This window comes from Leptonychotes weddellii, chromosome 4 (assembly GCF_054177405.1).
Source record: "Leptonychotes weddellii isolate Sample4059 chromosome 4, ASM5417740v2, whole genome shotgun sequence".
Lineage (NCBI taxonomy): Eukaryota > Metazoa > Chordata > Mammalia > Carnivora > Phocidae > Leptonychotes > Leptonychotes weddellii.
In genome coordinates this window covers 30,478,777-30,504,994 of record NC_138372.1, presented here as the reverse complement: position 1 = coordinate 30,504,994, position 26,218 = coordinate 30,478,777, and the positions used below count along the sequence as shown (strand labels likewise).

Below are 26,218 nucleotides of genomic sequence, written 5' to 3'. Positions count from 1 at the left end.
AGCCATAGGACCCAGCAGCTCCACTCCTAGGTATCTACCCAAGAGAAATGAAAACATATGTCTTCACAAAAACTTATATGTGAATATTCATAGTAGCACTATTCACAATAGCCAAAAGGTAGAAACAACCCAAAGACCATCAACTGATGAAAGGATAAACAAAATATGGAATGTCTGTACAGTGGAACATGAGTCTGCCTCAGAAAGGAATGAAATGCTGATCCACGCTACAACATAGAGGAACCTTGAAAGCATTATGCTAAGTGAAAGAAGCCTCACTCACAAAGCACCACATATTATATGGTTCCATTTCTATGTAATGTCCAGAAGAGGCAAATATAGAGGATTCCTGGTTGCCTAGGGTTGGGGGTGGGGGGGGGAAATTGGGGATGGCAGATGATAACTAAAGGGTTTCTTTTGGGGGTAATGAAATGTTCTAAAATTGATTGTGGTGATGGAGGTACAACTAAAAGCCACTGAATTGTACACTTCAAATGGGTGAGCTGTATGGTATGTCAATTATATCAATAAACCTGTTTTTAAAAAAAGAACAAAAATCTATGTTACCATTTCAAGCTACTGTAACAGCTAATATGCGTAAACAAGAAAACAGATTAAAGCCTCAATACCACCACCTCTTTGAAGATGACCGTGCTTTCCAAATAAGAATATTGTTATTCAGAAAGCACTTCTGCAAATTAAAAATTGCGGAGAGATTTTACTTTGAAACTATTAGGTCTAATAACACAAAATCACTCTAAACTAGGATTTCTTGACCTTTGTCCTATTGACATTTTGTGCCAGATAATTCTTTGTTGTGGAAGTCTGTACTGTGCGTTGTAGAATGCTTAGCAGCATCCTTGGCCTCGACCCACTAGATGCCAGTAGTACCTTCTACAGTGTGACAACCCAAAATATCTTCAGACACTGCGAAACGTCCCCTTGTCCTGGGAGGCAAACTACTGCTCGCTGAGAACCATTGCTGCAGCTAACGTTCCTAAGCTGGGTTTTCTCTAAGCCTACAGCCGTGATTCTCAAACTGTGTTCTGACTGGCAACATCAGCCTCACCTGGGAACTTGTTGGAAATGCAAAGTCTCAGGCTCTACCCCAGAACTACAGAATCATAAACTCTGGGAGTGCATCAGTGTTTTGTCATAAGTCATCTGGGGATTTCAATGCAGGCTAAAGCTTGAGAAAGCTATGGGCATATTAGGAAGGGAGGGAGGCCCTCATCACTCCCATTTCATTATAAACAGACTACCTGTGGCAGGCTATAAGGTGCAGGTATATAGTCTTTCTTCTTTCCTGCTAACAAAACCCAGATTTCATTTAGGTGTCCACAGAGAGCCCTTGATCTTGAGAAAGGTGGGTGGGCCCCAGGTGTGTGTGTGTGTGTTTGTGTGTGTGTAGCCAGGGGATGGGCTTGTGAGACAGGTATGCCTGCTGGGCACTTCTAGGAACTTGAGAAACCAACCCTCTCTGCCCTGGCTGCCCCCCGCTGAGGCTGCACTACCTGCAGCTGCAGTCTCTGCCTTGTAACCATGACGTGACAAGCCTAAAGACGAAGGGGTCGACCCACCAAGCATGGCAGAGCAGAATGAATGAAAGAGCCTGGTTCTTAACAACACCCCTGAGCAGCTGAATCTGCCTCAGCAATCATCTTTCTCCAGATTTCTTGTTACATGAGAAAAAAATTTTGGTCTAAATGTATCAGGTCGGTTTTTTGTTTTGTTTTGTTTTGTGGTTAATTACATCCTGATATCTTAAAAACAAAAAAACTACTCCAAACAAAGACCATTCTTTTTTTTGGTATATATCTTAATGTGGAAAACATCTTGAGAGACATTTGTATACAAAAAGAAAACAGAAACCTGATTTTTCCTTTAAGTTTTCTTTTTTCTTTCTTTTTTAAAATTCAATTAATTAACATATAGTGTATTATTAGTTTCACAGGTAGAGTTCAGTGACTCATCAGTCTTATATAACACCCAGTGCTCATTACATCACGTGCCCTCCTTTATATCCATCACTCAGTTACTCCATCCCGCCACCCCCCTCCCCTCCAGCAACCCTCAGTTTGTTTCCTATGATTAAGGGTCTCTTATGGCTTGTCTCCCTCTCTCATTTCATTTTGTTTTATTTTTCCCTCTCTTCTCCTATGATCCTCTGTTTTTTCTTAAATTCCACATATGAGTGAAATCATATGGTAATTGTCTTTCTCTGATTGACTTATTTCACTTAGCATAACACCCTCTAGTTCCACGTCATTGCAAATGGCAAGATTTCAGGGTTTTTTGATGGCTGAGTAATATTCCATTGTATATACATACCACATCTTCTTTAGCGATTCATCTGTTGATGGACATCTGGTCTCTTTCCATAGTTTGGCTATTGTGGACATTGCTGCTATAAATATTGGGGTGCAGGTGCCCCTTTGGATCACTACATTTGTATCTTTGGGGTAAATCCCTAGTAGTCTAATTGCTGGGTCGTAGGGTAGCTCTATTTTCAACTTTTTGAGGAAGAGCAAAAACTATTCTAATGGGGGGCACCTGGGTGGCTCAGTCTGTTAAGCGTCTGCCTTTGGCTCAGGTCATGATCCCAGAGTCCTGGGATCGAGCCCTGTGTTAGGCTCCCTGCTCAGAGGGGGAGTCTGCTTCTGCCTCTCCTTCTGCCCCCCACCCCCACCCAACTCATGCTCTCTTTCTCTCTCTCAAATAAATAAAATATTAAAAAATTATTCTAATGGTCTCTATAGCTCCAGACTCCCCTGAATGCCTAGATATTTGGGTAAAGCCAGTTTAACTGAAAAAAAAAAAGTGTTTAAGAAATGAGAAAAAAAAGTGTTTAAGGATGAGAAAGCTACTCTGTCACTGTAGGCACTTGAGGGCACAGTCATTCAGGCCTGTGGTGGCAGGCAGTTTGCACATGTCGACGATCTGATCTTACTACCTCTGACACTTAAACTGGGGGAAGCCCTAACTTAAGTGAAGGGAACTAACTAAAAACCTGTGCTCCAGGCTTTTCACAAGACACCTCATTTGATTTTTTTTTTTAAAGATTTTATTTTTATTTATTTGACAGAGACAGAGAATGCGAGAGAGGGAACACAAGCAGGGGGAGTGGGAGAGGGAGAAGCAGGCTTCCCACCGAGCAGGGAGCCCGATGCGGGGCTCGATCCCAGAATCCTGGGATCATGACCTAAGCTGAAGGCAGACGCTTAACGACTGAGCCACCCAGGCGCCCCAGGATATTGACTTTTTAATTGAAAAAAATTAAATTAAATTTTATCATTTTTAAAATTGAGGAATAATTGGGGCGCCTGGGTGGCTCAGTTGGTTGAGTGTCTGACTCTTGGTTTCAGCTCAGGTCAATGATATCGGGGTCATGAGATCAAGCCCCATGTTGGGCTCTGCTCAGTACAGAGTCTGCTCGAGATTCTCTCTGTCCGTCTCCCTCTGCCCCTCCTGCTCGGGCTCACTCTCTCTCTTTCTCTCTCATAAATAAATGAACAAATAAATAGATAAAATCTTTAAAAAGAATAAATTGAGATATAATTGACATAAAACATATTAGTTTTAGGTACATAACATGATGATTTGATATTTTTATATATTGCAAAATGATCACACCACAGTCTAACATCTGTCAACATACATAGAATTTTTTTTCTTGTGATGAGAACTTTTAAGATTTACTCTCTTAGCAACTTTCAAAGATGCAATACAATATTATTAACTATAGTCACCATGCTATACATTACATCAGCATGATTTATTTATTTTATAACTGAAAGTTTATACCTCCTGATCTTATAGGAAAAGCTTTCAGCTTTTCAGCACAGAATATGATAATAGCTGTAGGTAAGCCTACATTTCAGGTCTTATATTTTGAGTAAGTTTTTGTGTATGGTATAAGATAGTGGTCCAGTTTCATTCCTTTGCATGTAGCCACCCAGTTTCCCCCAACGCTATTTATTGGAGAGACTGTCCCTTCCCCACTGTATGTTCTTAACTTCTTTGTCATAAAGTAATTGACCATGTATGTATGGGTTTGATATTTTGTTTTATACAAGAACTAGGAACCAGATGGGAGGGAAGGAGCAAAGCAGACTTATCTAGATGCTAATTCTAGTCAAACTGTGATGGAAGAGCTACTCCAAGGGAGTCTTCTGGTCTTGTAAATTATGTCTTACCCCTAAATGTGTTTTTGCAAGACTCTTCCATTTTTCAAAATAGTGCCCCTCTCTCTCCTACTTGCTGATTGTACATAAAAGAATCATTTTGCATGCTCTCCCTTAGAAGATTAACTTAGCTGTTAGCCAGATACCCGGCTGAGAAGTTTGGATTCCTGGAGGCCAGAGCCATGCATAGCAGGCTAGATGCAGCTTGCCAGTGTATTTGGCAGTTGACTGACTGCTGGGGTTGTCCCCAGTCCATTTTCTCCTTCTTCTGTCATTAGACACCCCCGGATTTTCAGCTGGGCACTTGGTTGCCCATACAATGAACTATACTTCCTGACTTTCCTTCCAGCTAGATGGAATGGACCATGTGAGTAAGTTCTGGCCAATAGGACATGAGTGGAAGTAGTGCGTCCTAAAGGCAAATGGAACGTCCTTGCTTTCCCCTCTTTCTTTTTGTTGCCTTAAATGTGCATAAGGGCAACATGTTAAAGATGCTGGAGCAACGAGATAAAGGAATCTAGACTCCTGTTACACTGATCCACCATACCCATCCTGGACTGCTTATGTCTGCTCTGTCAGGTAGGAAAGAAACCTTTTCCTTTCAAAAGACATTGTTATTCAGGGTTTCTGCTCCAGCAACTCAACCAACATCCTAATTAAGAGGGTTGGTCTAAATACCTGGGTTCATAAAACTGCCTCAGACCTGTTCAGTTCTGTGACCCTGCAGTACCCACTACATAATAGGAGGTACATATTTTTGGGGAAATGTGTTCACAATTACAACTGCTGTGACTTAGATTCTTTACAGGGAGATGTTTACATCTCATAAATGTTCTTATTTCCCTTTTTATTAGAAGTAGCTTGGCAGAAGATATCACTGGGTTTCAGCATCCTCTGGTCCATAGCTTCAGAGGTGTAACACCTAGCAGTGTACAAACGACCTCCCTGTCGTCCTCTGGGTTTCTCAGCTATTCACAGTTACTCCGATGTTTTGACATCATTTGAAACACAACGTGTATTTCTGGGATTTATTTTACCCATTCTGCCCTAGGATATTAAAACCCAAATCTTAGCTGCTTTCTCTCTTATTCTGCCATTTGGACTATTAAGAAATTAATTTTTTAAAAGGTGTATTTATTTATTTGAGGGCAGAAGAGGCAAAAAGAGTGGGAGAGAGAGTCTTAAGCAGACACCCTGCTGAGCATGGAGCCCCATGTGGGGCTTGATCTCACGACCCTGAGATAACGACCTGAGCTGAAACTGAGAGTCAGATGCTTCACTGACTGTGCCACCCAGGCGTCCCAAAATTAATTTTTTTTTAAGATTTTATTTATTCATTTGCGAGAGAGACAGAGAGAGAACAAGCAAGGGGAGAGGCAGAGGGAGAGGGAGAAGCAGACTCCCTGCTGAGCAAGGAGCCCGATGAGGAACTCGATCCCAGGACCCTGGGATCATGACCTGAGCCAAAGGCAGACGCTTAACCATCTGAGCCACCCAGGCGCCCAAATTAATTTATTTTTAAAAGTGAGATGCGCCTGGGTGGCTCAGTTGGTTGGGCGACTGCCTTCGGCTCAGGTCATGATCCCGGAGTCCTGGGATCGAGTCCCGCATCGGGCTCCCGGCTCGGCGGGGAGCCTGCTTCTCCCTCTGACCCTATCCCCTCTCATGCTGTTTCTCTCTCTCTCTCTAATAAATAAATAAATAAAATCTTAAAAAAAAAAATAAAAGTGAGATGATAAACTATAGAAAATTTGGGAAGAAAACCCAACTCCCAATATGACCAGTATTAAAATGGTGTTGTATTTTCTTTTAGTCTTTTTATAAACGCCTTTTGTTTAGACATTGACTACATTCAAATTTCAGTCTTACGCTCTTTCCATTTATTATATTGTAAGCATTTCCTTGTGCCACTGTCTAGTCTTCAGGGCCCCCATCTTTTACAGTTGCATGGGCTTCCATCAAGGGAGTATAATATGCTTGACCTAACTAGTTCCTGTTGCTGGATACTCAGACTTCTCTCTGTAGTGGTACGCACGGTGGGAAGAGTATGTTGATGCAGCACAGCTGGTGAGGGCTTGGAGCCTTCTCTCACCATTGCTGGCTGGCTAGTTGGCACACCTCTGGTTCGGTCAGAAGCTCAGTGGGCCAACTTGCCTGAAGAACGTGTGGATTTTCTAAGTTTATTTTTGGCTTTATTAACTACTAGATCTATGAGGCAGCACAATATTCATGTTCCAAAATTTAGGGACTTTTTTTTTTGCTTATGTTTAAGCAAAACCAGATAGACTTCTCTATCACTTTTCTTTCAAAAAGGAAGGAGTTTGTTCCTCTGGAAGAGTGGTTGGGAAAACGTGGAAAAAAACAAGCATTGTCTGTAAAGGTCAGGGCTGGGACTGGGGGAATGAAAACAAAAACGAACCTAGAGTTTTGACAAGTCCTTCCATTTTCTTTCCTAAAGCTGTATTTTAACGTTGGATGGCACATCAAAATCACATGGGGAAGCTTTTATAAAAACATTGATCCCTAAGTCCTATCCCCATAGATTCTGATCTAACTAACCTATGTTGGGGCCCAGGCACATGCAGCTAGGGTTACTACCCACTGTCCTAAAGGCAATGGGCAAATAATGTGGAAAAATATTCAGCCTCACTAGCCATCAAAGAAATTTAAAATAAAATGACAAATATTTATGATTATAAGTGAGCATTAAAAATAATAGAATATGTTGAGCAAAAGAAGTCAGACACAAATTACATGAGGTAAGATTCCATTTAAATGAAATTCTAGAAGAGACAGATCAGAAGAGTGGATGTCTGGGAGGAGATGGGGGACACAGGAGATACAGATTAACTGCAAAAAGTCCAGATAGAACCTTAAGGGATAATGGAAATGTTCTGGATCTTGAATGGGGTAGTGGTTATGTGGGTGCAGACGGTTGCCAAACATAAGACTGTACGTATATAAATCTGTGCATTTATTATATGCCAATTATACCTCAATTAAAACAAAGAATATTGGGGAAAATTTCATCAGAGCCCTCCCCCTAAAAGCAGCACCCAATGCTAATGAGGATGTGGTGTAATTGCTACTCTTATATAATGATGGCAGAAAATTTTGGTGGGATGCTTCTGAATGTTTGTCAATACATTTTAAGATCCAGAGTTCCAGCTTTTTGACCAGTAATTCCACTCCTGGGAATTTACTCTATAAAAATAATGTTTTAAACAATAAGTATATATATGTATATACTTATATATGCACACACAAATCAAAATACTTTTTTTCTGTGTTACTCTGAGTAAAAATATCATTCATAGAACCAGTGAGTAATTTTTAACCCAATTAGGACTGTGCTGTGAGGGTTGATTCCAGCAGGCCTAGAATTGACCTGAGCTGTTTTGCTAAAGTTCTTGCTTGGCACTGACCACTGGTCAAGAAATGAAATATGCCGATTAGAGCTGCGTTGTTTTGTAATCACAGGGCTGAGGAGTCTGATGGCAGTTGGCACCAGGCTTGTCAGCACTGTTTACGGATAACAGTGAGGCTGATGATTTGTACTTGGTCTCAGCGAGACCTCAAGAAGGCTCTGCTGTTGAGGCTGGTTACATAGCAGAAATATGCTCCCATGACCAGCAGAATATAAAAAAAAAAATCTCAGCTGAGACTCCATGTGGGGATCCCTGGTGGTGAGGTGTTCGGTGCACACATTGGTAGTTCCTGACCTGAGAGAGGAGGTGCATCCCAGCATGGCCCTGACATAGGAAGCACCGTGGGGGCCCCTGCCGGACCTCTCGGGGACTGTCTGCTGTGAGGCTGCTGCGGAAGGCAACGCATGTCCTGACTCTAACTCTGTTGTGCTACCGTATCTTTCTCCTGCAATGCGCTGTACCTTTGGAAGCACCGTCACTGGGTTCTGTTAGTCATCTTTAGCAATCAGATCCTGTTTAACCGCCGCTATTAGTGCAAGGGCACATGAGCTTTATGAAATATTATGTTCTACAAAAGTAAGCAAATTCAAAGACTGTAGCAACAAAGTACAATGCTTACAAGACAACATTACGAGGAAGAGAATATAAAATGTTATCCAAGCTACGATAGTAAAATCATAAAACTGTGTTTATTGACGGAGAGACTAAGAGTGAACACAGGAAGGATTCTGGGTAAGCAATGTGTATACACATTAGATTCGGTACCGATGCACTTGGCAGGCATTGTGGCATTTTATATGCTCTGGATCTAGCACTTCATTCTTTCAACCCCTTCTAATACCAAGGTAAGATGTGGAAAGAGCACTATATTGGTTATTAGAGGATTGAGTTCTAGCCTTAGATTTGTAAGCAGCATGAATTGAACCATAAATACTCCCCTGGCATGGTTTCTACATTTCTCAGTAATATGATGATCAAAGCAAGATAAGGAATACCAATGACTCTGAAAAATACTCTATACAGCAGTAAACAATGGTTTTTAAATCATTATTATTAATACCATCAACATAGTTGGTAAGTAAGAATACAAAAGAATAAGAAATTTCAGCCTAATAGAAGGAATAGAGCAGAAGACTACAGAGCTGGGAGCAGAGAGGTGGATCATGGAAAAAGAACTAAAAATAAATAGATATAATAATAGCTGTGTGCTAGACATTGTTCTATGTGCTTTACATATTATTTATTCATTTAAATCTCACAACAACTTTATGAGATAAGTACTGTTATTTTGCCCATTTCAAAGATGAGGGATCTCAGGCACAGAGAGGTTACATAACTTATCCAAGGTCACACAGCTAGTTTCTAGGAGAACCAGGATTTGTACCTATGCAATATGGCTCCAGAGTCCATACTCTGAACTACTATGCTGCATTCCAGAAAGGAGGAGAGCAGGAGGAATCTGGTGGAATGATGAGCAGGGAATGGAAGAAAGAGCAGGAAGTTCAGAAACACATTTTTTATTGAGCACCTACTAGATACTGGAGACTATGGATAAAAAGATGCATAAGACCATAGCCCATGCCCTTGAAAAGCCTACACTCTGGTGAAGAAGACAGGTAGTAAATCATATTATTTCAAAATAGTGTGGCAAGTTCTGAAATAAATACAAAGAGGCATGTACCAAGGGTTATGAGGATACAAAGAATGAGCACTTCAGGGTCACCTGGGTGGCTCAGTCATTAAGCGTCTGCCTTCGGCTCAGGTCACGATCCCAGGGTCCTAGGATTGAGCCCCACATCGGGCTCCCTGCTCCGCGGGAGGCCTGCTTCTCCCTCTCCCACTCCCCCTGCTTGTGTTCTCTCTCTGTCAAATAAATAAATAAAAACTTAAAAAAAAAAAAAAAAAAGAATGAGCACTTCGCCCAGCCCAGGCTTCTTGCAGAAGGTGACTCCAAGTCTAAGAATTATGAGTTGAAATGAGGAGTTGAAATAGGGAGAGGGTGGTCCAGACTGAGCAAAGTGTGTGAGGGGAGAAAAGCATGAAGGCAAATGAAAAGGGTGTATTTAGGGAAAAGCATGAAATCCCTATCGAGAGGGAACTTGTTTTTGTTTACCTCACATGGACATCAAGCTGGTTCAAAAATTGCCCATATTCTTCATAGAGCGCTTTCTTCTCTTGCTGCAACGCAGATATCTTTTCTGATAATTCTTGGTTGCTTTTGAGATGCTGAAAAACACTTTTTTTAAATGAGACTATTCTGTGCTGCAAGGTTAGACGTCTGAAAACTACATTTCTGAGACTCTTGACAGCAGAGTTCTAGCAAATGAGAGGCACTTGCACGCAGTTTGGAAGGCACTGGGGCAGGGTGGGGAGAGCTGTCCTTCTCTAGCACTAGCAGGGAGGTGACCAGGCAGACAGCAGATGAGACATTTGCAGGGGCTTCAGGGAGTGTTCCTGCAAATCTCCCACTCTGGGTGGGTTTCCCTGGGATTTCTAAACTTCTAGAGTTACTGAAAGCAGGCCACAGTTTTTTCTGACGTTCTCCTCACCCTGGCATCTCCCTTCTAACAGTTTGTAAGCATGTTATTCCCTGTGTTAAATCGTTCCTTGCTTGAGATACCTAGAGTAGATTTTGTTTTCCCGATAGACTTAAGGGGTAAAATGCTAGGCACTCAGTAACTATTAGCTATGACTCGGGTTTATGGGAACAGGAAAACTGAGAAGTGCATCTGTTTCCTTTCTCACCTCTTCCGATTTTCTTTTTTCATCTTCCAGTTGTTTAAGTTGGGCCTCCTGTTGCTGGATTCTGGATTGTTGCTGAGAACAGGTTATTTCCAGTTGATTCCCTTTATCTTGTAAGATTCTCACTTGCTTTTGTAGCTCTTTTACATTCTGATCCAGGAGTTCCCTGAGGGTAATTAATGTACATTAAGTCACACTGGATTTATGAAATTCTTTGACCTAAAATTGTTATATCATCACAAGGGATTTTACTGGTTCAATGAGGTAGGGTATGTGTCCATAAAATAAAGAGGCCAACACAGGGGACCTCCTTTATGACAGATGTTTTGCTTAGTTCTCTCTCTCACTCACCAAAACAATCCTACAAAGAGGAAATAACTTCCCTTATTTCACAAAGGAAGCCTACAGAGAGGTTGCATTAACCTGCTAGGACAAGATGAACGTAGGGCTCTAATCCCGAATCCTCTATTCTTTCTCCTCGTCCTCACTGCTTTCCAAGTTGAGTCCCTTGATCTTCTTGGTTCAATACAGGGTTGTCAGTTACAAACACTGTTGATACTAATGCACACATGTTAACGCTGCATGAGCTGAATCATAAATGAGCCTGTGTTTGATGAGGAAGTTCATCCTTTTTCAGAAGGGCCATATACACCTAACTCCTTCAGAGGGAATCTCATCAGACTACAGTTTGTGGAAGAGTTTCTGAGGATTTCCAACAAGTCTCTTTGGATTTAGGAGATTATCTAGAAGAATATGATGAGTATGATGGAGTAGCACCTACATGCTAGGTCACTACTGATATTGGACAAATGAGGTCACTTTCTCTAACTTCAGTTTTCTGAAAAACCAATGGATTACTGGGAAAGATTGATATTTGAGACATGGGCCTCATACCTCTCAGCCTCCAGCACCTCCAATTCTTGTTACAGTTCCTGATATAAGTGAAGGCTCTACAAGCTTACCTCCTACCATTGACATCCGCCCCTGCACCAGCACCGCCCCCTTCACCTCTGTTTTCATTTCATTCATTATAGACCTGAGCAATTCCTGCCTATTATTGTCTACTTCTTCTTTGGTTCCATTCTGAATTTCTGATCAAGGGGCCAGACTAAGAGATAAGCTTTGGAGCTGAAAGGGAAATCTTAAATTGCTAGAGCTATAGAAACTTGAGTTATCTGCAATGGAATTTAGGAGTTGGAAAATGGCATTGAAACATAGCAAGTCAAAATTTAAAAAGCAATCCATGAATGTGTTAGAAATTAATACCCATATTACATATAGTTTGAGCAAAGACTAACAGATAAGCCAGTTATGCCAATGAATGAAATTAAGAAGGCTCTCTGCTCCTCTCCATTAGACATATAGCCACATCTTCTGGTGCAGTGCCAGCCACGTCCCTGCGACACAATAGTCAAGGTTGGAGTAAATGAATTTGGCCATATTGGGCACCTGGCCACCAGGGTTGCTTTTAACTCTGGCAAAGTGGATATTGTCACCATCAATGACCCCTTCATTGACCTCAACTACATGGTCTACATGTTCCACTATAATTCCACCCACGGCAAATTCCATGGCACAGTCAAGGCTGAGAACAGGAAACTTCTCATCAATGGAAAGCCCATCTCCATCTTCCAGGAGTGAGATCTTGTCAACATCAAATGGGGTGATGCCTGTGCTGAGTATGTTGTGGAGTCCACTGGAGTCTTCACCACCATGGAAGGCTGGGGCTCACTTGAAGGGTGAGCTGAGAGGGTCATCATCTCTGCCCCTTCTGCTGATGTCCCCATGTTTGTGATGGGTGTGAACCTTGAGAAGTAAAACTCCCTCAAGATTGTCAGCAATGCCTCCTGTACCACCAACTGCTTTGGCCCCTCTGGCCAAGGTCATCCGTGACAATTTTGGTATTGTAGAAGGACTCATGACTACAGTCCATGCCATCACTGTCATTCAGAAGACTGGACAGCCCCACTGGGAAGCTGTGGTGTGATGGCCAGAACATCATCTGCTTCTACTGGCACCATCAAGGCTGTAGGCAAGGTCATCCCTGAGCTGAATGGGAAGCTCACTGGCACGGCCTTCTGTGTCCCCACCCCCAACATGTTAGTCACGGATCTGACCTCCCGCCTGGAGAAAGCTGCCAAATACAACGAGATCAAGAAGGTGGTGAAGCAGGCATCGCAGGGCTCCCTCCAGGGCATCCTGGGCTACACTGAAGACTAGGTTATCTCCTGTGACTTTCACAGTGACACCTACTCTTCCACCTTCGGGGCTGGGGCTGGCATTGCTCTCAGTGACCACTTTGTCAAGCTCATTTCCTGGTATGACAATGAATTTGGCTACAGCAACTGGGTGGTGGACCTTATGGTCCACATGGCCTCTAAGGAGTAAGAGCCCCCTGGACCACCAGCCTCAGAGAGAGCAAGAAGAAGAGAGAGGACCTCAGCTGCTGGGGAGTCCTTGCCCCAGCTCATCTCCCAAAACACTGAGAATCTCCTGACTTCCCCAGTTTTCATCCCAGACCCCCTGAAGAAGGGGAGGGGCTTGGGGAGCCCTACATTGTCCTGTACCGTCAATAAAGTATACTGTACCCAGCTAAAAAAAAGGAAATTAAGAAATCAGTAGATTGATGACTCCCTGTCTCCCCAACAGCCTCAATCTCTCAATCCATTCCTTACATAGCAACCAGAGTGCTCTTTCTACATCACAATCTCATCATATCATAAAGTCCAAGCACTTCAATAGAGCTTGTCAACTAGCTTACCTTTCTAGCTTCATTTTCTTGCCACTCGCTCTACCCCCAAACATTTTGTTCCAGGCAAAATGAACTTTTTTCATTTCCTGAAATAACTCATCCTCTACCCTTATTTCTCCCCTGCAACTCCAACCTTTTCCTTATCTTCCTCTTCCAGGACTTTCTTCCTCTAATATTCTCTATTGAGCCATCTATCCCAAACACCTCACACTCAGCTTAAATAGCTTTCTTTGAGCAAGGCTTTCTTGAGCTCCCTAGACCAGATTAGGGGTCTCTGCTATGCACTATCACAGCATCCTAAACCTCCCTTAGTATAACACTTATCATAAAGTCTGTGTACAAGGATATTCGTTGCAGCATTATTTGTAACAGCAAAAATGTCTAAAAAGCATTTTACATAAATTATAATACATCTATGTAACAGAATGCTATACAACTGTTTAAAATAATATTATGGAACTAAAAATCAAGGGTGGCTGGGTGACTCAGTCATTAAGTGTCTGCCTTCGGCTCAGGTCATGATCCCAGGGTTCTAGGTTCTAGCCCCGCATCGGGCTCCCCCCTGCTTCTCCCTCTCACACTACCCCCTGCTTGTGTTCCCTCTCTCCCTGTCTCTCTTCTGTCAAATAAATAAATAAAATCTTAAAAAAAAATAAAAATAACAAACTTAATATATGGGAATCCTTAATATCTAAATTGGAGTTGCTTTCCTCCAGAGATAATTTGGGAAAGTCAGGGGGCTGCCTACTGGGGAACACTTCAAGATTCAAAGCTGATAAATACAAAAATCAATTTCATTTAGTTTGCATATTATGACAATCGTGTTAGAATTAGAAAAGCAAATCCCAGAGTATCAGATCTCATAGGTCATCCAGTCATTCAAAAAAATTGACTGGTGCACAAAGTGTGTCTCAGAGCAACAGAAATAATCCCTGCCTTTGAGAATCTGACACTCTAGTGTGAAAGGCAAACAAGAAAAACAAGTAGAATACAGTGTGATAATAAGCTGTGTAACTGAGTTCACTTCAGTGGGAACACTGAGGAAATGCATGGGTACACTGACGTTGCTGGTAAACTCAGCGGTTAGCCCAGGTGAAACCGACATCTTTGTTCCTCTTACCTCTTGTGCTGTTCTTCCTGGTATTTTTGCTTTGTTTTAGCTTCATTTTTCAGTGCTTCTTTTATCTTTTCCTCTAGTTGCTTCTTCCCCAAAATACAAGTGTCAGAGAGACAGACTTTTTGAGCATGTTCTAATTTCTGCTGCAGATCTAAAATCTTGAAGGAAAAATTTCATGAATAAAACATTAAGAAGAGTCTGACCTTTTTTCCAGTTAGGGAAATACCCTATAAGTAACTAGCAAACATCGTGCTAACAAACAAATCTGGTCTAAAGTAAAGAGCATGGCCAGATTTATTTTAATTTTAAAATAAATTACCTAAGTTTTAGGATATGTGATACATTCACATAGTTTAGTGTATGTTTGTGTAAACCAAGTTATATAGTGAAAACTCCTTCCCATTTCTATCCTGTCTTCCTGCCAGTTTTCCTCCACCACATAGGTAATCACTGGTGTTAGTTTCTTGTGTATCTTTCCAGAGATTTATTTACGCCCACATAAATAAAATTATTATACAGTTCTCCCCCATACACATATTTTTTACACAAATGATGGCATGTCATACATACTTATGTACCTTTTTTTTTTAAATTTTTTTGGGGGGAGGAGCAGAGGGAGAATCTTAAGCAGGCTCCACCTCAGGGCAGAGCCCCATACGGGGCTCGATCTCACGACCCTGAAACCATGACCTGAGCTGAAATCAAGAGTCAGAGGCTTAACTGACTGAGCCACCCAGGCACCCCTGCACCTTGCTTTTTAAAAATAACAATACATTTGGTGATTTTTCTGTATTATATGATTATGTAGAATTGCCTTCTCTTTTATAGCCGCATACCATTCTACAATAAGGATATACTATAATTTATTTAAGCAGATTCCTACTGATGGGATATTGAAATTGATTCTAATCTTTTGCTAATACAAACAATTGCTCTAGAATAAATTATGAGATATGAATTTGCTAGGACAAAGGTTATTATTTGCTTGTTTAATAGATAATGCCAAACTGGCTCCATAGGTATTAGGCCAACTTATACTTCCAACAGCAATGTGTGAGCATGTCTAGTTCCTTCACAGTGTGGCTAGATTCACGATAAGATTTTAAAACAAAGCAGAAGTCTCCTACAAACCATTATTACCTATTAGCATATCACCTAGCACCAGTAATACCTTCTTCAATGCATTGGTAGAACTAAAAATAATACTTATGAATTGGAAAGAGAGATGTATAATTTTATTTTAGAATTTACATGTTAGATTAAAAGAATCATTAAAAATTTTTTTGTTAGGGCAGCTGGGTGGCTCAGTCGTTAAGCGTCTGCCTTTGGCTCAGGTCATGATCCCAGGGTTCTGGGATTGAGTCCCACATCGGGCTCCCTGCTCCGCGGGAAGCCTGCTTCTCCCTCTCCCACTCCCCCTGCTTGTGTTCCTGCTCTCACTATGTCTCTCTCTGTCAAATAAATAAATAAAATCTTTAAAAAAAAAAAAATTTTTTTTGTTAGATAAGTCTATTTTTGTTTACCTATTTTTTATAAACCCTTATGTCACCCAAAATTGTGACACAATTTTGTATGCTATGTACTGGTACATAGTAGATGCTCAATAAATATTTGTTGAATGACTAGTTTTTAGCAGAATACCTATTGTCTCTCGAATATATTCTTGATGTGACAATGCATACTTTACAATGGTTTGGCACCACATTCCCCACAAACATTCACTGAATGCCAGTGGATGGCAGTCCTTTTTTAAGAGTAGGGCTTTACGCATCAGTCCTAGGTCCTTGCAGAGCCCAGGAGCCACAGGAGAGGTGAAGATGCAGATTGATTCAAGGTCAGTGGCAGCGGACAGCCAGTCGTCTTGAGGCCAACTCAAGTTCCTTTGAGCTGCCTCCACTTGGTTCTACTTAGGGAAAATGCTTCCTTAAAGATATTCACTCTTAATTCCACAAATGACAATATGACCCTGTTGGCTTCTCTACCAAGGACATATGCAAAAGTTTGAACCCGTCACCCAGTTTAAGAAAAGAACATTTCCAATACTTTTGAAGTCCACTCTGGGACCTTGTCGATTATCCCCCTTCCCTCCCCACTTGAGAAAACCAGTATCTTGAATTTTGTATTAATCATTTTCTTGCTTTTTCTTGAATATATAATCTATATAACATGGGTTTTATTGTCCACCATTTTGACCTTTATATCAATGGAATCATACTGTGTTTTTGGTGATTTGGTTTTTATTCAATATATGTTGAACTACAGCATGTACCTATAATTCATCTATTTACACTGTTTTATGCCATTGTGTAAGTATACAGTTTATTTATTCTACCTTATGTCAGTGGACATTTGGGTTGCTTCCAATTTTCTGCTATTTGGAACAATGTTTCTATATAAATGATTTTATTCCTATCTCCTGACACATATGTGCAGTATAACACTTTCTCTAGTCTTTATGCCCACTAGTAGAAGTGTTGGGTTGAATGATATATATGTCTTTAACTTGACTAAATACAAATGCCAAATTGCTTTCCAAAGTGTTTATACTGGGGTGCCTTGGTGGCTCAGTTGGTTAAGTGTCTGGCTCTTGATTTCAGCTCAGGTCATGATGTTGGGGTCCTGGGGTCAAGCCCCACATGGGGCTCTGCGCTCAGCAGGGTGTCTGCTTGAGGATTTTCTCTCTCTCATCTCCCTCTGCCCCCCCTACTCTCATGTGTGCTCTCTCTCTAAAATAAATAAATATATCTTTAAAAAAACCCGAAGTGTATATACTAATTTATTCTTCCAACTGCAGTCAATATATGAGTCCTTGTTGCACAAAATCCTCACCAATATTTAGTACTATCTATATTCAGATTTTTTTAAACTAAAATTAGATTTTCTTACTAATATGTAATTACCAACTACTTTTTAATGGAGTAATAACATACAGAAAGTGCTCATATCTTAAGCATATTGAATAAAGTTTTACTTAAACAACTACCTCTCACATCAAGATATAGAATACTCCCAGCACCACAGAAGATTCCCTCTCATCCTCTCCCAGTTAGTAACCCTCATAAAGATAACCACCATCCTCTGATCACAGCTGAGTTTTTATCTATTCTTAAACCTCATATAAATAAAATTACACAGTATGAACCCTCTTGTTCTGGTTTCTTTAGCTCAAAATTAGGCTTTTGAGCATAATTAAGATTGCTGTCATCTACTTTTTGATGTTTGTTTTATATTTATATGGTCTGATGAAATGATTTATTTACTTATTTTATGATTTTTTTTTATGTATGTGAGATTGGACTCAAACCCACAGATCAAAATGTGCAACTGTTACGTACTACTGCCACCTGGTGTTAGACAGTCTGAAAAGCAGGGGCATTATTCCAAAACGTCCATTTCACAACACAAATCCCCCCAAAATTACAAAGTAAAAATCATATAAACAGATAAATGAGAGGAGAATCAGTCTTTTAAAAGTTGAAAGTATAAAACAAAGTCAAATGGCTTCAATCAGTTCTTTAAGTTCATGTTATAGCTTCAATGAAACCTACCTTTTAAGTTCACACAGTTTAAAGAAACAAGAGATTTACTGGAACTGCAGGAGCAGGTGAAGTCAAAAGAGAGGACAGCATGGAAGAGCAAAGAAAAACCCTAGAATTCTATCAAGTTTGCCTCATAGCTACTTCTTAAAATCCTTAGGGAAACAGGATTTCAGAAGTGGTATCCAGTGCATGCTATTTATTAAGCATGAGGATAATTACCTTTGCCTCTGCATCAGCAACTTTTGATTTCTCCTGAGCCAGCTTTTCCTGCAGGTTGTTCTGTGATTTAATGCTCTGAGCCTGTTTGAGTCCCTCCAGCTCCAGTTCCCTGATTTTCTGCTGACAGTGCTTCCATTCTGCTGTGAGTGAAGAGCACATCTTTGTGCTATCTAATAACTTCTGCTGGGCCTGCTTTAGTTCAGTTTTGATCTAGAGGTGGGGAATAAACAAGAGTGATAGAAATAAGCATGGAAAGAAGATGGATGTGAGCCAGAACAAGCACTTTTCATAGCAGTGCAGTCTCCCAAGAGCTGACAAATAACCAGTGTCACATGGATGATTACCTCTCTGGAGCTGTCATGTGTTCATAAGGCTTGCCAAAGTCTATCTAGCCAGATGGCAGCTGGACAGAGGAATTTTCCTAAGTGGTTCTATGCACACATGGTCTGAACATTTTCCATCCTTTCTTTCAATCTACTGCAAGTTGGCTTTCATTCCCAGTACTCCATGAAACTGTTCATGCCAGAGGCACTACTGATCTCCCCACTGCCAAAATGAATCAAAGGACAACTGAGCTCTTAGGTACCATTCACTCCCTCCATCTCAGAAAGTTCTCTTGGAGTCTATGATACTGAACTCTCCTGGTGTTCTTCTATCTCTTTGCTGTTCCTTTCTGCTCCTTCCTGTGTAGACTATTCTAATGCTACCCAACTTCTAAATATCAATGGACTACCCTAGGCCTTGCGAGTGGATCATTCTCTCCCTAGGTTCACTGTCATGATTTGAGATACCACCTTTATGCCAATAACTGTCAAAATAAAACTCCTTGAGTCTCTCCATATCAAAAATAATTTTTCTCTCTCAGCCTTCCAAATTTCAGTAAAGGATGCCACCATCTAAGGTTTTGTTCAAGCCCGTAGTCTGAGAGTCATCCTGAGTCTTCCTTTCCCATCAGGAGCCCATTCGGCACCCACTGGGATGCTGCCTCCACAACATGTCTCGCATCCACCCATCCGTGTCCACCACCCTTGTCTACAACATCATCGTCTCTAGCCTGGGTCATTGCAATAACAACGTGGTCTTGCCACTTCCATTTTAGCTCCCTTCTTATCTGTTCTCTACATTGCAGCCCAAGTGTTCTTTTTTCTTTTTCTTTCTTTCTTTCTTTCTTTCTTTCTTTCTTTCTTTCTTTCTTTCGAGAGCGAGTACATGGCGGGAGGTTGGGAGGGTTGGAGGGAGAGAGAGAATCATAAGCAGCCTCTACACCCAGCATGGAACCCAACACAGGGCTCCATCTCACAACCCTGAGATCATGTCCTGAGCCAAAATCAAGAGTTGGAGGCTTAAATGACTGAGCCAACTGGGCGCCCCCCACTTTTTTTCCTCTTGCCAACCTCTTTTAAAACACAGGTTATTTAGTACCATGAAAGTAAAAAGGACCATCTCTATATTTAAAAATTGATGACTAACTTTTTACTAAAAATTTGAAAATTTAAATGAAAAATGTCTATAAAAATAAAATATACCAAAGTTGATACAAGAAGAAATTTAAAAATGTGACTTCTTATAACTATTAAGAAACTGAATCAGTCACTGAAAATCTTTCCCAGAAGAAAACTCTAGGATCAGAAGGATTCAGAAATGAGTTCTTGTAATTATTTAAGAAGAAATAATTGTAATTTATTTTTACAAACTCTTCCAGAGAACAGAAAAAGAGGGTATGTTACCCATCTCATGTTAAGGGGCTAGAGTAACCTTGATGCCAAAATCTGACATGGTTGTTATAAGAAAGGAAAATGACAGGCCAGTCTCATTTGTGAACTAAGATGCAAAAATTCCAAAGAAACACTGGCAAGCTAAAGTCGGCAATGTAGAAAAAGGGTAATAATTTAGGATGAGGTTGGGTTTATTCCAGGAATGCAAAATTGAGTTAACATTAGAAAATCAGTCAGTGTAATTCACCATATTAACAGATTTAAAAATCAAAATATGCAGAAAAAGAATTTGATGAAATTCAACATGTGCTCATCATAAAACATTGAATGAACACTAGAAAAGAATTTTCTTAATGTGATTTTTAAAAATATTTTAAAAACCCTATAAAAACATATTAAATGAAATTTAAGAGCTTTTCCTTTGAGACTGGGAAGGAGAAAATATACCCATTACCACCAGCTCTATTTGGCACTATACTAGCTACTGCTTAGAACAAGAATAAAGAATGAAAGGTGTAACATGTGGAAGGGAAGAAAGAAAATTATATTTATTCTTAGATGATATGATTACTTACACATAAAATACAAAATGATATAAACATAAATTATAAGAGGTAATTTAAAAGTATGCCAAGGCTTTTATTAGAAAAAAAATATTGCATTTTTATGTATTAGCAATAGTTAGAAAATGAGATTTTTAAAAATTTACCATTTACAATAGTATGGAAAGTATCAGCACCTAGGAATATGTCTAACAAAAGATGTATAAGACCTCCACAAAGAAAATTATGATATTGGGAGAAATTAAAGAAGACCTAAATATAATACACACACATTTCATAGAGGATTCGATATTGTAAAGATTTAAATTCTTCCCAAATTTATCGATACATTTGGTGTATAAATTCAGTGTATAAATCCAAAAAGGTTATGTATGTATATATGTGTGTGTGTGAGTACGTGTGGGTATATGCATGTAACTTGAAAAGCTGTTGACAAAATTTATATAGAATTTCAAGTGGCCAAGAATAGCCAAGGCATCCTAGAACAAGAACCACAAGTTGAAAAGATGTGCTCTATCAAATATTAAGATTTACATAAAGCTAAAGTAATTAAGGTAGCATGTTAATGGCACAAGAATAGACAAAATAGGACAATGGAACAGAATAGAGAGCTTGGAAACAGACCACATATGTACCAATATTCTTATGACCCAGGTAACAATACAGTCATATAGGAGAATATCTTTATGTCTTTGAGGTCGACAAAGATCTTTTTTTTTTTTTAGAGATTATTTATTTATTTGAGAGAGAGAGAGAGAGCAGGAGCAAAGAGGAGAAGCAGAGGGAGAGGGAGAAGCAGACTCCCCACTGAGCAGGGAGCCCGATGCAGGGCTTGATCTCACTAGAATCATGATCTGAGCTGAAGGCAGACACCCAACTGACTGAGCCACCCAGCATCCCTCAAAACATATATTTAGAGAGTGAAAAAATAAGCCATAGGGTAGAAGATGTTTGTAATACACACCTGATGAAGGCTTCATATATAAAGAATTCCTATAAATTAATGGGAAAATGAAAAAGACAGAAGCCCCAAAGAAAAGTAAACAAAATCTTGAACAGGTGCTTCACAAAATAGGAACTCAAATGTCAAATAAATATATAGAAAGCTGCTCAGCTTCATTTGTAAACAGGGAAATGCACATTAAAACTGCTAGGAGCTACCATGATACACATATATGAGATTAGCAAAAATGTCAAGTCTGATAGTGTCAAGAGTTGGTGAGGATGTAGAGCAATATGGACCTTCATACCTGCTGGCGGGCATATATACCTTTAGCAGGAATTGAAGTAATATATAAACTATGATGCAATAATTCCACTCCCACTTTCTTCCTAGAGAAATACATACTATGGATGGACATCAGGATGTATGTACATGGGTGTTCACAGCAGCAGTTTTTAAAAAGTAGAGGCATTACTCAGATCCTTTTGTATATCTCACTATTTAGGAAAGAGTCTTATGTTCAATAAATGAACATATCTGAAATAAGGTACTCTTATGCTGTTTAAAAGCAAAGGTCCTTGGATAAAAGCTGCTCAAGCATCCAGAGCGCTAAGCTTATGATACCTGCTTTTATATTAATTTCTGAAGACCAGATATGCCATCTCTAAAAATGTTAACAGACATGTAAAAATGACCAAAATAATTTATTAAACATAGTAGAAATGAATGTGCAGAGAAATGAAGAAATTAAACCCTATTAAATCTTGATGTCCTCTCAAAAGGCACTCTAACCCATTAGATAGGAACTTTCATTTTGCAAGAACAATGTAGCCACATATAGAAAAAGATACATGATTTCACTTATATGTGGAATGTGCAACACAAAACAAAACAGAAAGGAATTCATAAATACAAAGAACAAACTGGTTATTACCAGAGGGAGGTGGGGGATGGGCACAAAGGTGAAGGGGATTAGGAGGTTAAAAAAAAAAAGAACAATGTAGCCGTGAAAAACTCGGCAAGACACAGGCAGATCTAATGAACAGGAAAAGAAACAAAGAAATCAGGGAAAAGAAGAAATCAAGTGTTGGAATATTTGGTGCATTTGATTAGTTCAGGGTTATGAGACCTAAACTTCTTACTGTAAATAGAAAAGGTACAAGTCCTTTCATAATATATTGTCCACCTCCGCCATAGGCCAAGAAAGCTAAAGGCCTCTGGGACCTGTGATCATAGTCATAGAGCTAACATGCAGCATTTTGGTCATGCTGGTGATGATGGAATGAGATGACAGTGTAGCAAACACTATTATTGCCAATGACGTGCATCTAGGAGGGCTTCTTTAGCTTTAGGTTTGGGTATTCAAGCACTAGTAAGGGGATCCAGTATGGTGTCTCAGTGTTGGTGGAGGAACAGTTCTCTGCCTGAAGCTCTGCAAGCCTCTAGCATTCTTCTTAATAGCCCCAAGCTGGAAACATACAAGATGTCCATAAACCATGGAGAGAATAAAGAATGGCAATTTTTTGTGGTGGAATACTATACTGCAAAGAAAATGGATGAACAATAGCTATACGCCACCATGTGGGTGAACCTTCCCAACAAAGTAGGTCATAAGAAGAGAGACACAAGGTGCATATACTGATTGATTATATTTGTAAAATACTCAAGAATAGGCAAAACTGAGCTATATTGTGTGAGATTCATACATGGGTGGTGAAACTATAACGTAAAGCAAGAGGGTTATTATCAAAATTAGTGGTTACTGCTAAAATCGGAAGGTGATGGGATTACAATGGGAAAGAGGCAGGCAGGGGCTGTTAGTATGTGGGCAATGTACTGTTTCTCATCCTGGGTGGGGGTTATATGGGTGATCACTTTACAACAATTTGTTAAACTATATATTCATGTTTTATGTACTTTCTGAGTTTCCTATGTCATAATAAAATGGTTTAAAGGCAATACATTAATACTCTAGTTTCTTAATCAGTAAGTATGTCTAATGTTAGCCAGAAACCCAGAGTTTGATCATCTCTGACTGGATTTTAAAAAGTGAGCTCTAAGTTTGCAAAGCTGAGGTTCCTAGATGATCCCAAATTGAGGAGAGGTGTAATATGGAAAGAGAATCACAGGAGAGAAACAGACTTGGACTTAAATTCTGACTCCACGATGTGTTAGCTTTGCAACCTTGGACAGTTTCTCGTCTATAAAATGCTGACCCTGGGGTCAGGGCTGTAGGGAGGTTTATAAGAGATAAAGTGGACAAACTGTCAATAAAAGGTAGTTGGTTATTATATATGACTCCATTTAGGTTGCTGGCTTAAGGAACCAGCCAAAACACTGATGTCTCACTATTGAAATGTCCAGTATTTTACCTCACCATGAAGGGGATTTAAAACAGAACAAAAAAAAATCTTCTCCTTTTACCAATCTATCATTTACCCGTCACTGAAGGACTCACTCATTAATTCAACAAACATTTCTAGGGTTTCCAGGTATGACGAATTTTCCTATAAACGGCCAGAGAGTAAATATTTTAGCCTTTGTGGGCCACGTGGTCTCTGTCAGAACTACTCAAATCTGCTATTACAAGGCAAAAGCAGCCATCCATAATATGTAAACAAACAGGTGTGGCTGTGTGCCAATAAAGCTTTATTTACAAAAACAAGAGGCAGGCAGGATTTGACCCATGGACTCCTACTGACCAGGGGATAAGAACTCTATCGGTTCTATCTACTGTTAAACCCTCAGTATCAACAAGATTGCCTGCCTAGATTATGACTGATGATCAGTACGTATTTGTTGAATGTTGAGTTCCAGAACTTTAGATAGGGACTTATAGAAACTAGGTCCTTAATATATGTTTACAGGACTGAACTTCAATTAAAAGGAAGCACTATTTTACCTGATGGTTCAGTTTGAATATTTATGTGGTTCATAAAATTTAGATGAACTCTGTGGATGACAGTTCTACATAGGTTATTTTAAAACAAGCATGTTTGGGGGATGTCCTCCTAACTTTGTGATAGAACAAGTCGCCCTCCTATGAATTGTACCTCGGAGCAGTTGATATTTGATTCAACCAATAATAATAGATAAATCTCTTGGGGATAAATAAGTCTATAGATAGAACTAGGGCAGGACCTCCAGCGTTTGGGGTCAGGTCATTCAAATTTAGTAAGTGTTAAAAGTTTTAGCTAATGATTTCAAAAGATTATGTAACTTAAAAAAGTTTGTCACATTTATAAGTTGACAATATACACACGCCTTCAGCAGCAGAGAAACAACTGAACTGTGTACCTACTTGGTAGGGCAAAGTCAGAGTGCTCACACTGCCCACACATCTGGGGGTCCTGTCACAAATATTGCAGTTGGGGAATTCGAATTCGTTTATCCCCAGGGCCTATTAGCAACTGGACCCTCTGATCCAGGCTATGCCCACTAGAATTACCTTAATGCTTTCTTCCTGAAGTAAACTATTATGCTGTTTCAAGTCCAAGTTCTTTCCTCGATCATACCGGAGCTCTTTTTCAGCTGAGTTGCACAGAATCTGGAGCCGGTGAAAATTCTGACGAAGCTGTTGTACATCCTCTTGCCGCTGGTATTTCAGTTTTTCTCCAGATGATGGATACTAAGCAAACATTTTAAAAGAGAAACATGGACCGTTTGAAAGAATATTGCTAAAACATGTGTTCCAGCTGTCAGAAGCAGAAATGTCAGAACATGATTATTCAAACGTAAATATTCTTGGAGTTGGCTTACCTCCAGCAAATTACTCTTTTTTATACTTATGGCCATTTGGTACATGTTCATATAATTTAACTCCTGTTATATTAGAGTGAAAATATCAACGAAATTATTTGAGCAAAGCAGTTAAGCATAGACAACTAACTTTCTTATTTTTCATAACAATGAAGGGAAACAGAAGCATGAACCATTTTAGGGTAAGACATGCTTTAAATGGGGAGTTCAAAGAGCCAATATGTGAAGAAGGAAAGCGTGAATGTGTATACAGTGTGTGTGTGAGTGTGTGTGTGTGTGGCATCTGTTGGCAAAAAGAAAGAGAACATTTAGAAGGAGATCTTAAATTCCCAGTCTTCCTCATTGCTTTCCTGTTACTATCACATGATTCTTCTTCAGTTACTATTCAACAACCACACACCCTCCTGCAGGTCTCCAGGGCAATAAAACCACCTTGACCAAAGGAGGAATCGTGGGGTTTTCTAAAAGATAGGCTCACATCGGTGTGCTATGTAGATAAAGAATTCAACCTTATCCAATGCAATAGATAACATATATTTAGAGTTTCCTGAGTCCTGGTCCAGTGTACTTCCTGCCCATGACTTACTGGAAATCCTATGTCATTAGTCTAGTTCTCTCTTGCTTGCAACAGAATTGTAACACAGAATTCCCCAAGTCCTGTAAAGCCCTTTAATTCCTGTCTTGGTTTAGTCAAAAAGGCAGTCTAAATCCAATTTGCTTATCCTAGAGCTTCAAGTGTCTAAGATCCCTAGAAAAAATTCTTTAATGGAATTATAATGTAATTATTAAGAACCCTAGCTTTGGAATTAGTTTCAGTCCTGAATCTATCTTGAAGAAGTTAATTAGTTTCTCAGCTTTTCATTTCCTTCATCTGAAAATGGGGATAATAATGATAACTGCTGGATGCAGTAAAGGGTAAGTAAGATAATGCATGCAAGCATTTAGCACGATGCCTAGCACACAATAAGCACTCAATAACATTACTAAGTACTGTGGGTGCTACCCATCTTTATTTTAACTGCCTTCTGCTTCCATCTGAAAACAAGAGTTCTCCGGAAGCCTGGAAACCCTTGATCACCTGTCTAGCTTCTTATTTAACTATCAGACGGCAGCTTTTTTTTTTTTTTACTTTTATTTATTTATTTTTTTATTCTTATGTTAATCCCCATACATTACATCATTAGTTTTAGATGAAGTGTTCCATGATTCATTGTTTGTGCATAACACCCAGTGCTCCATGCAGAATGTGCCCTCCTC

The 26,218-nt window shown here is 39.8% G+C and overlaps 1 protein-coding gene across 1 annotated transcript in view; it reads right to left on the bottom strand.

The window, feature by feature from the left end:
- The window catches only part of CCDC30 (coiled-coil domain containing 30), a 113,820-nt gene that overhangs the window by 13,862 nt on the left and 73,740 nt on the right, over window positions 1-26,218 (bottom strand). The window contains 5 exon segments of the mRNA XM_081818236.1: window positions 9,726-9,838; window positions 10,358-10,520; window positions 14,227-14,381; window positions 17,982-18,191; window positions 24,651-24,830. Of these exon segments, the coding sequence (XP_081674362.1) occupies window positions 9,726-9,838; window positions 10,358-10,520; window positions 14,227-14,381; window positions 17,982-18,191; window positions 24,651-24,830 (821 nt within the window).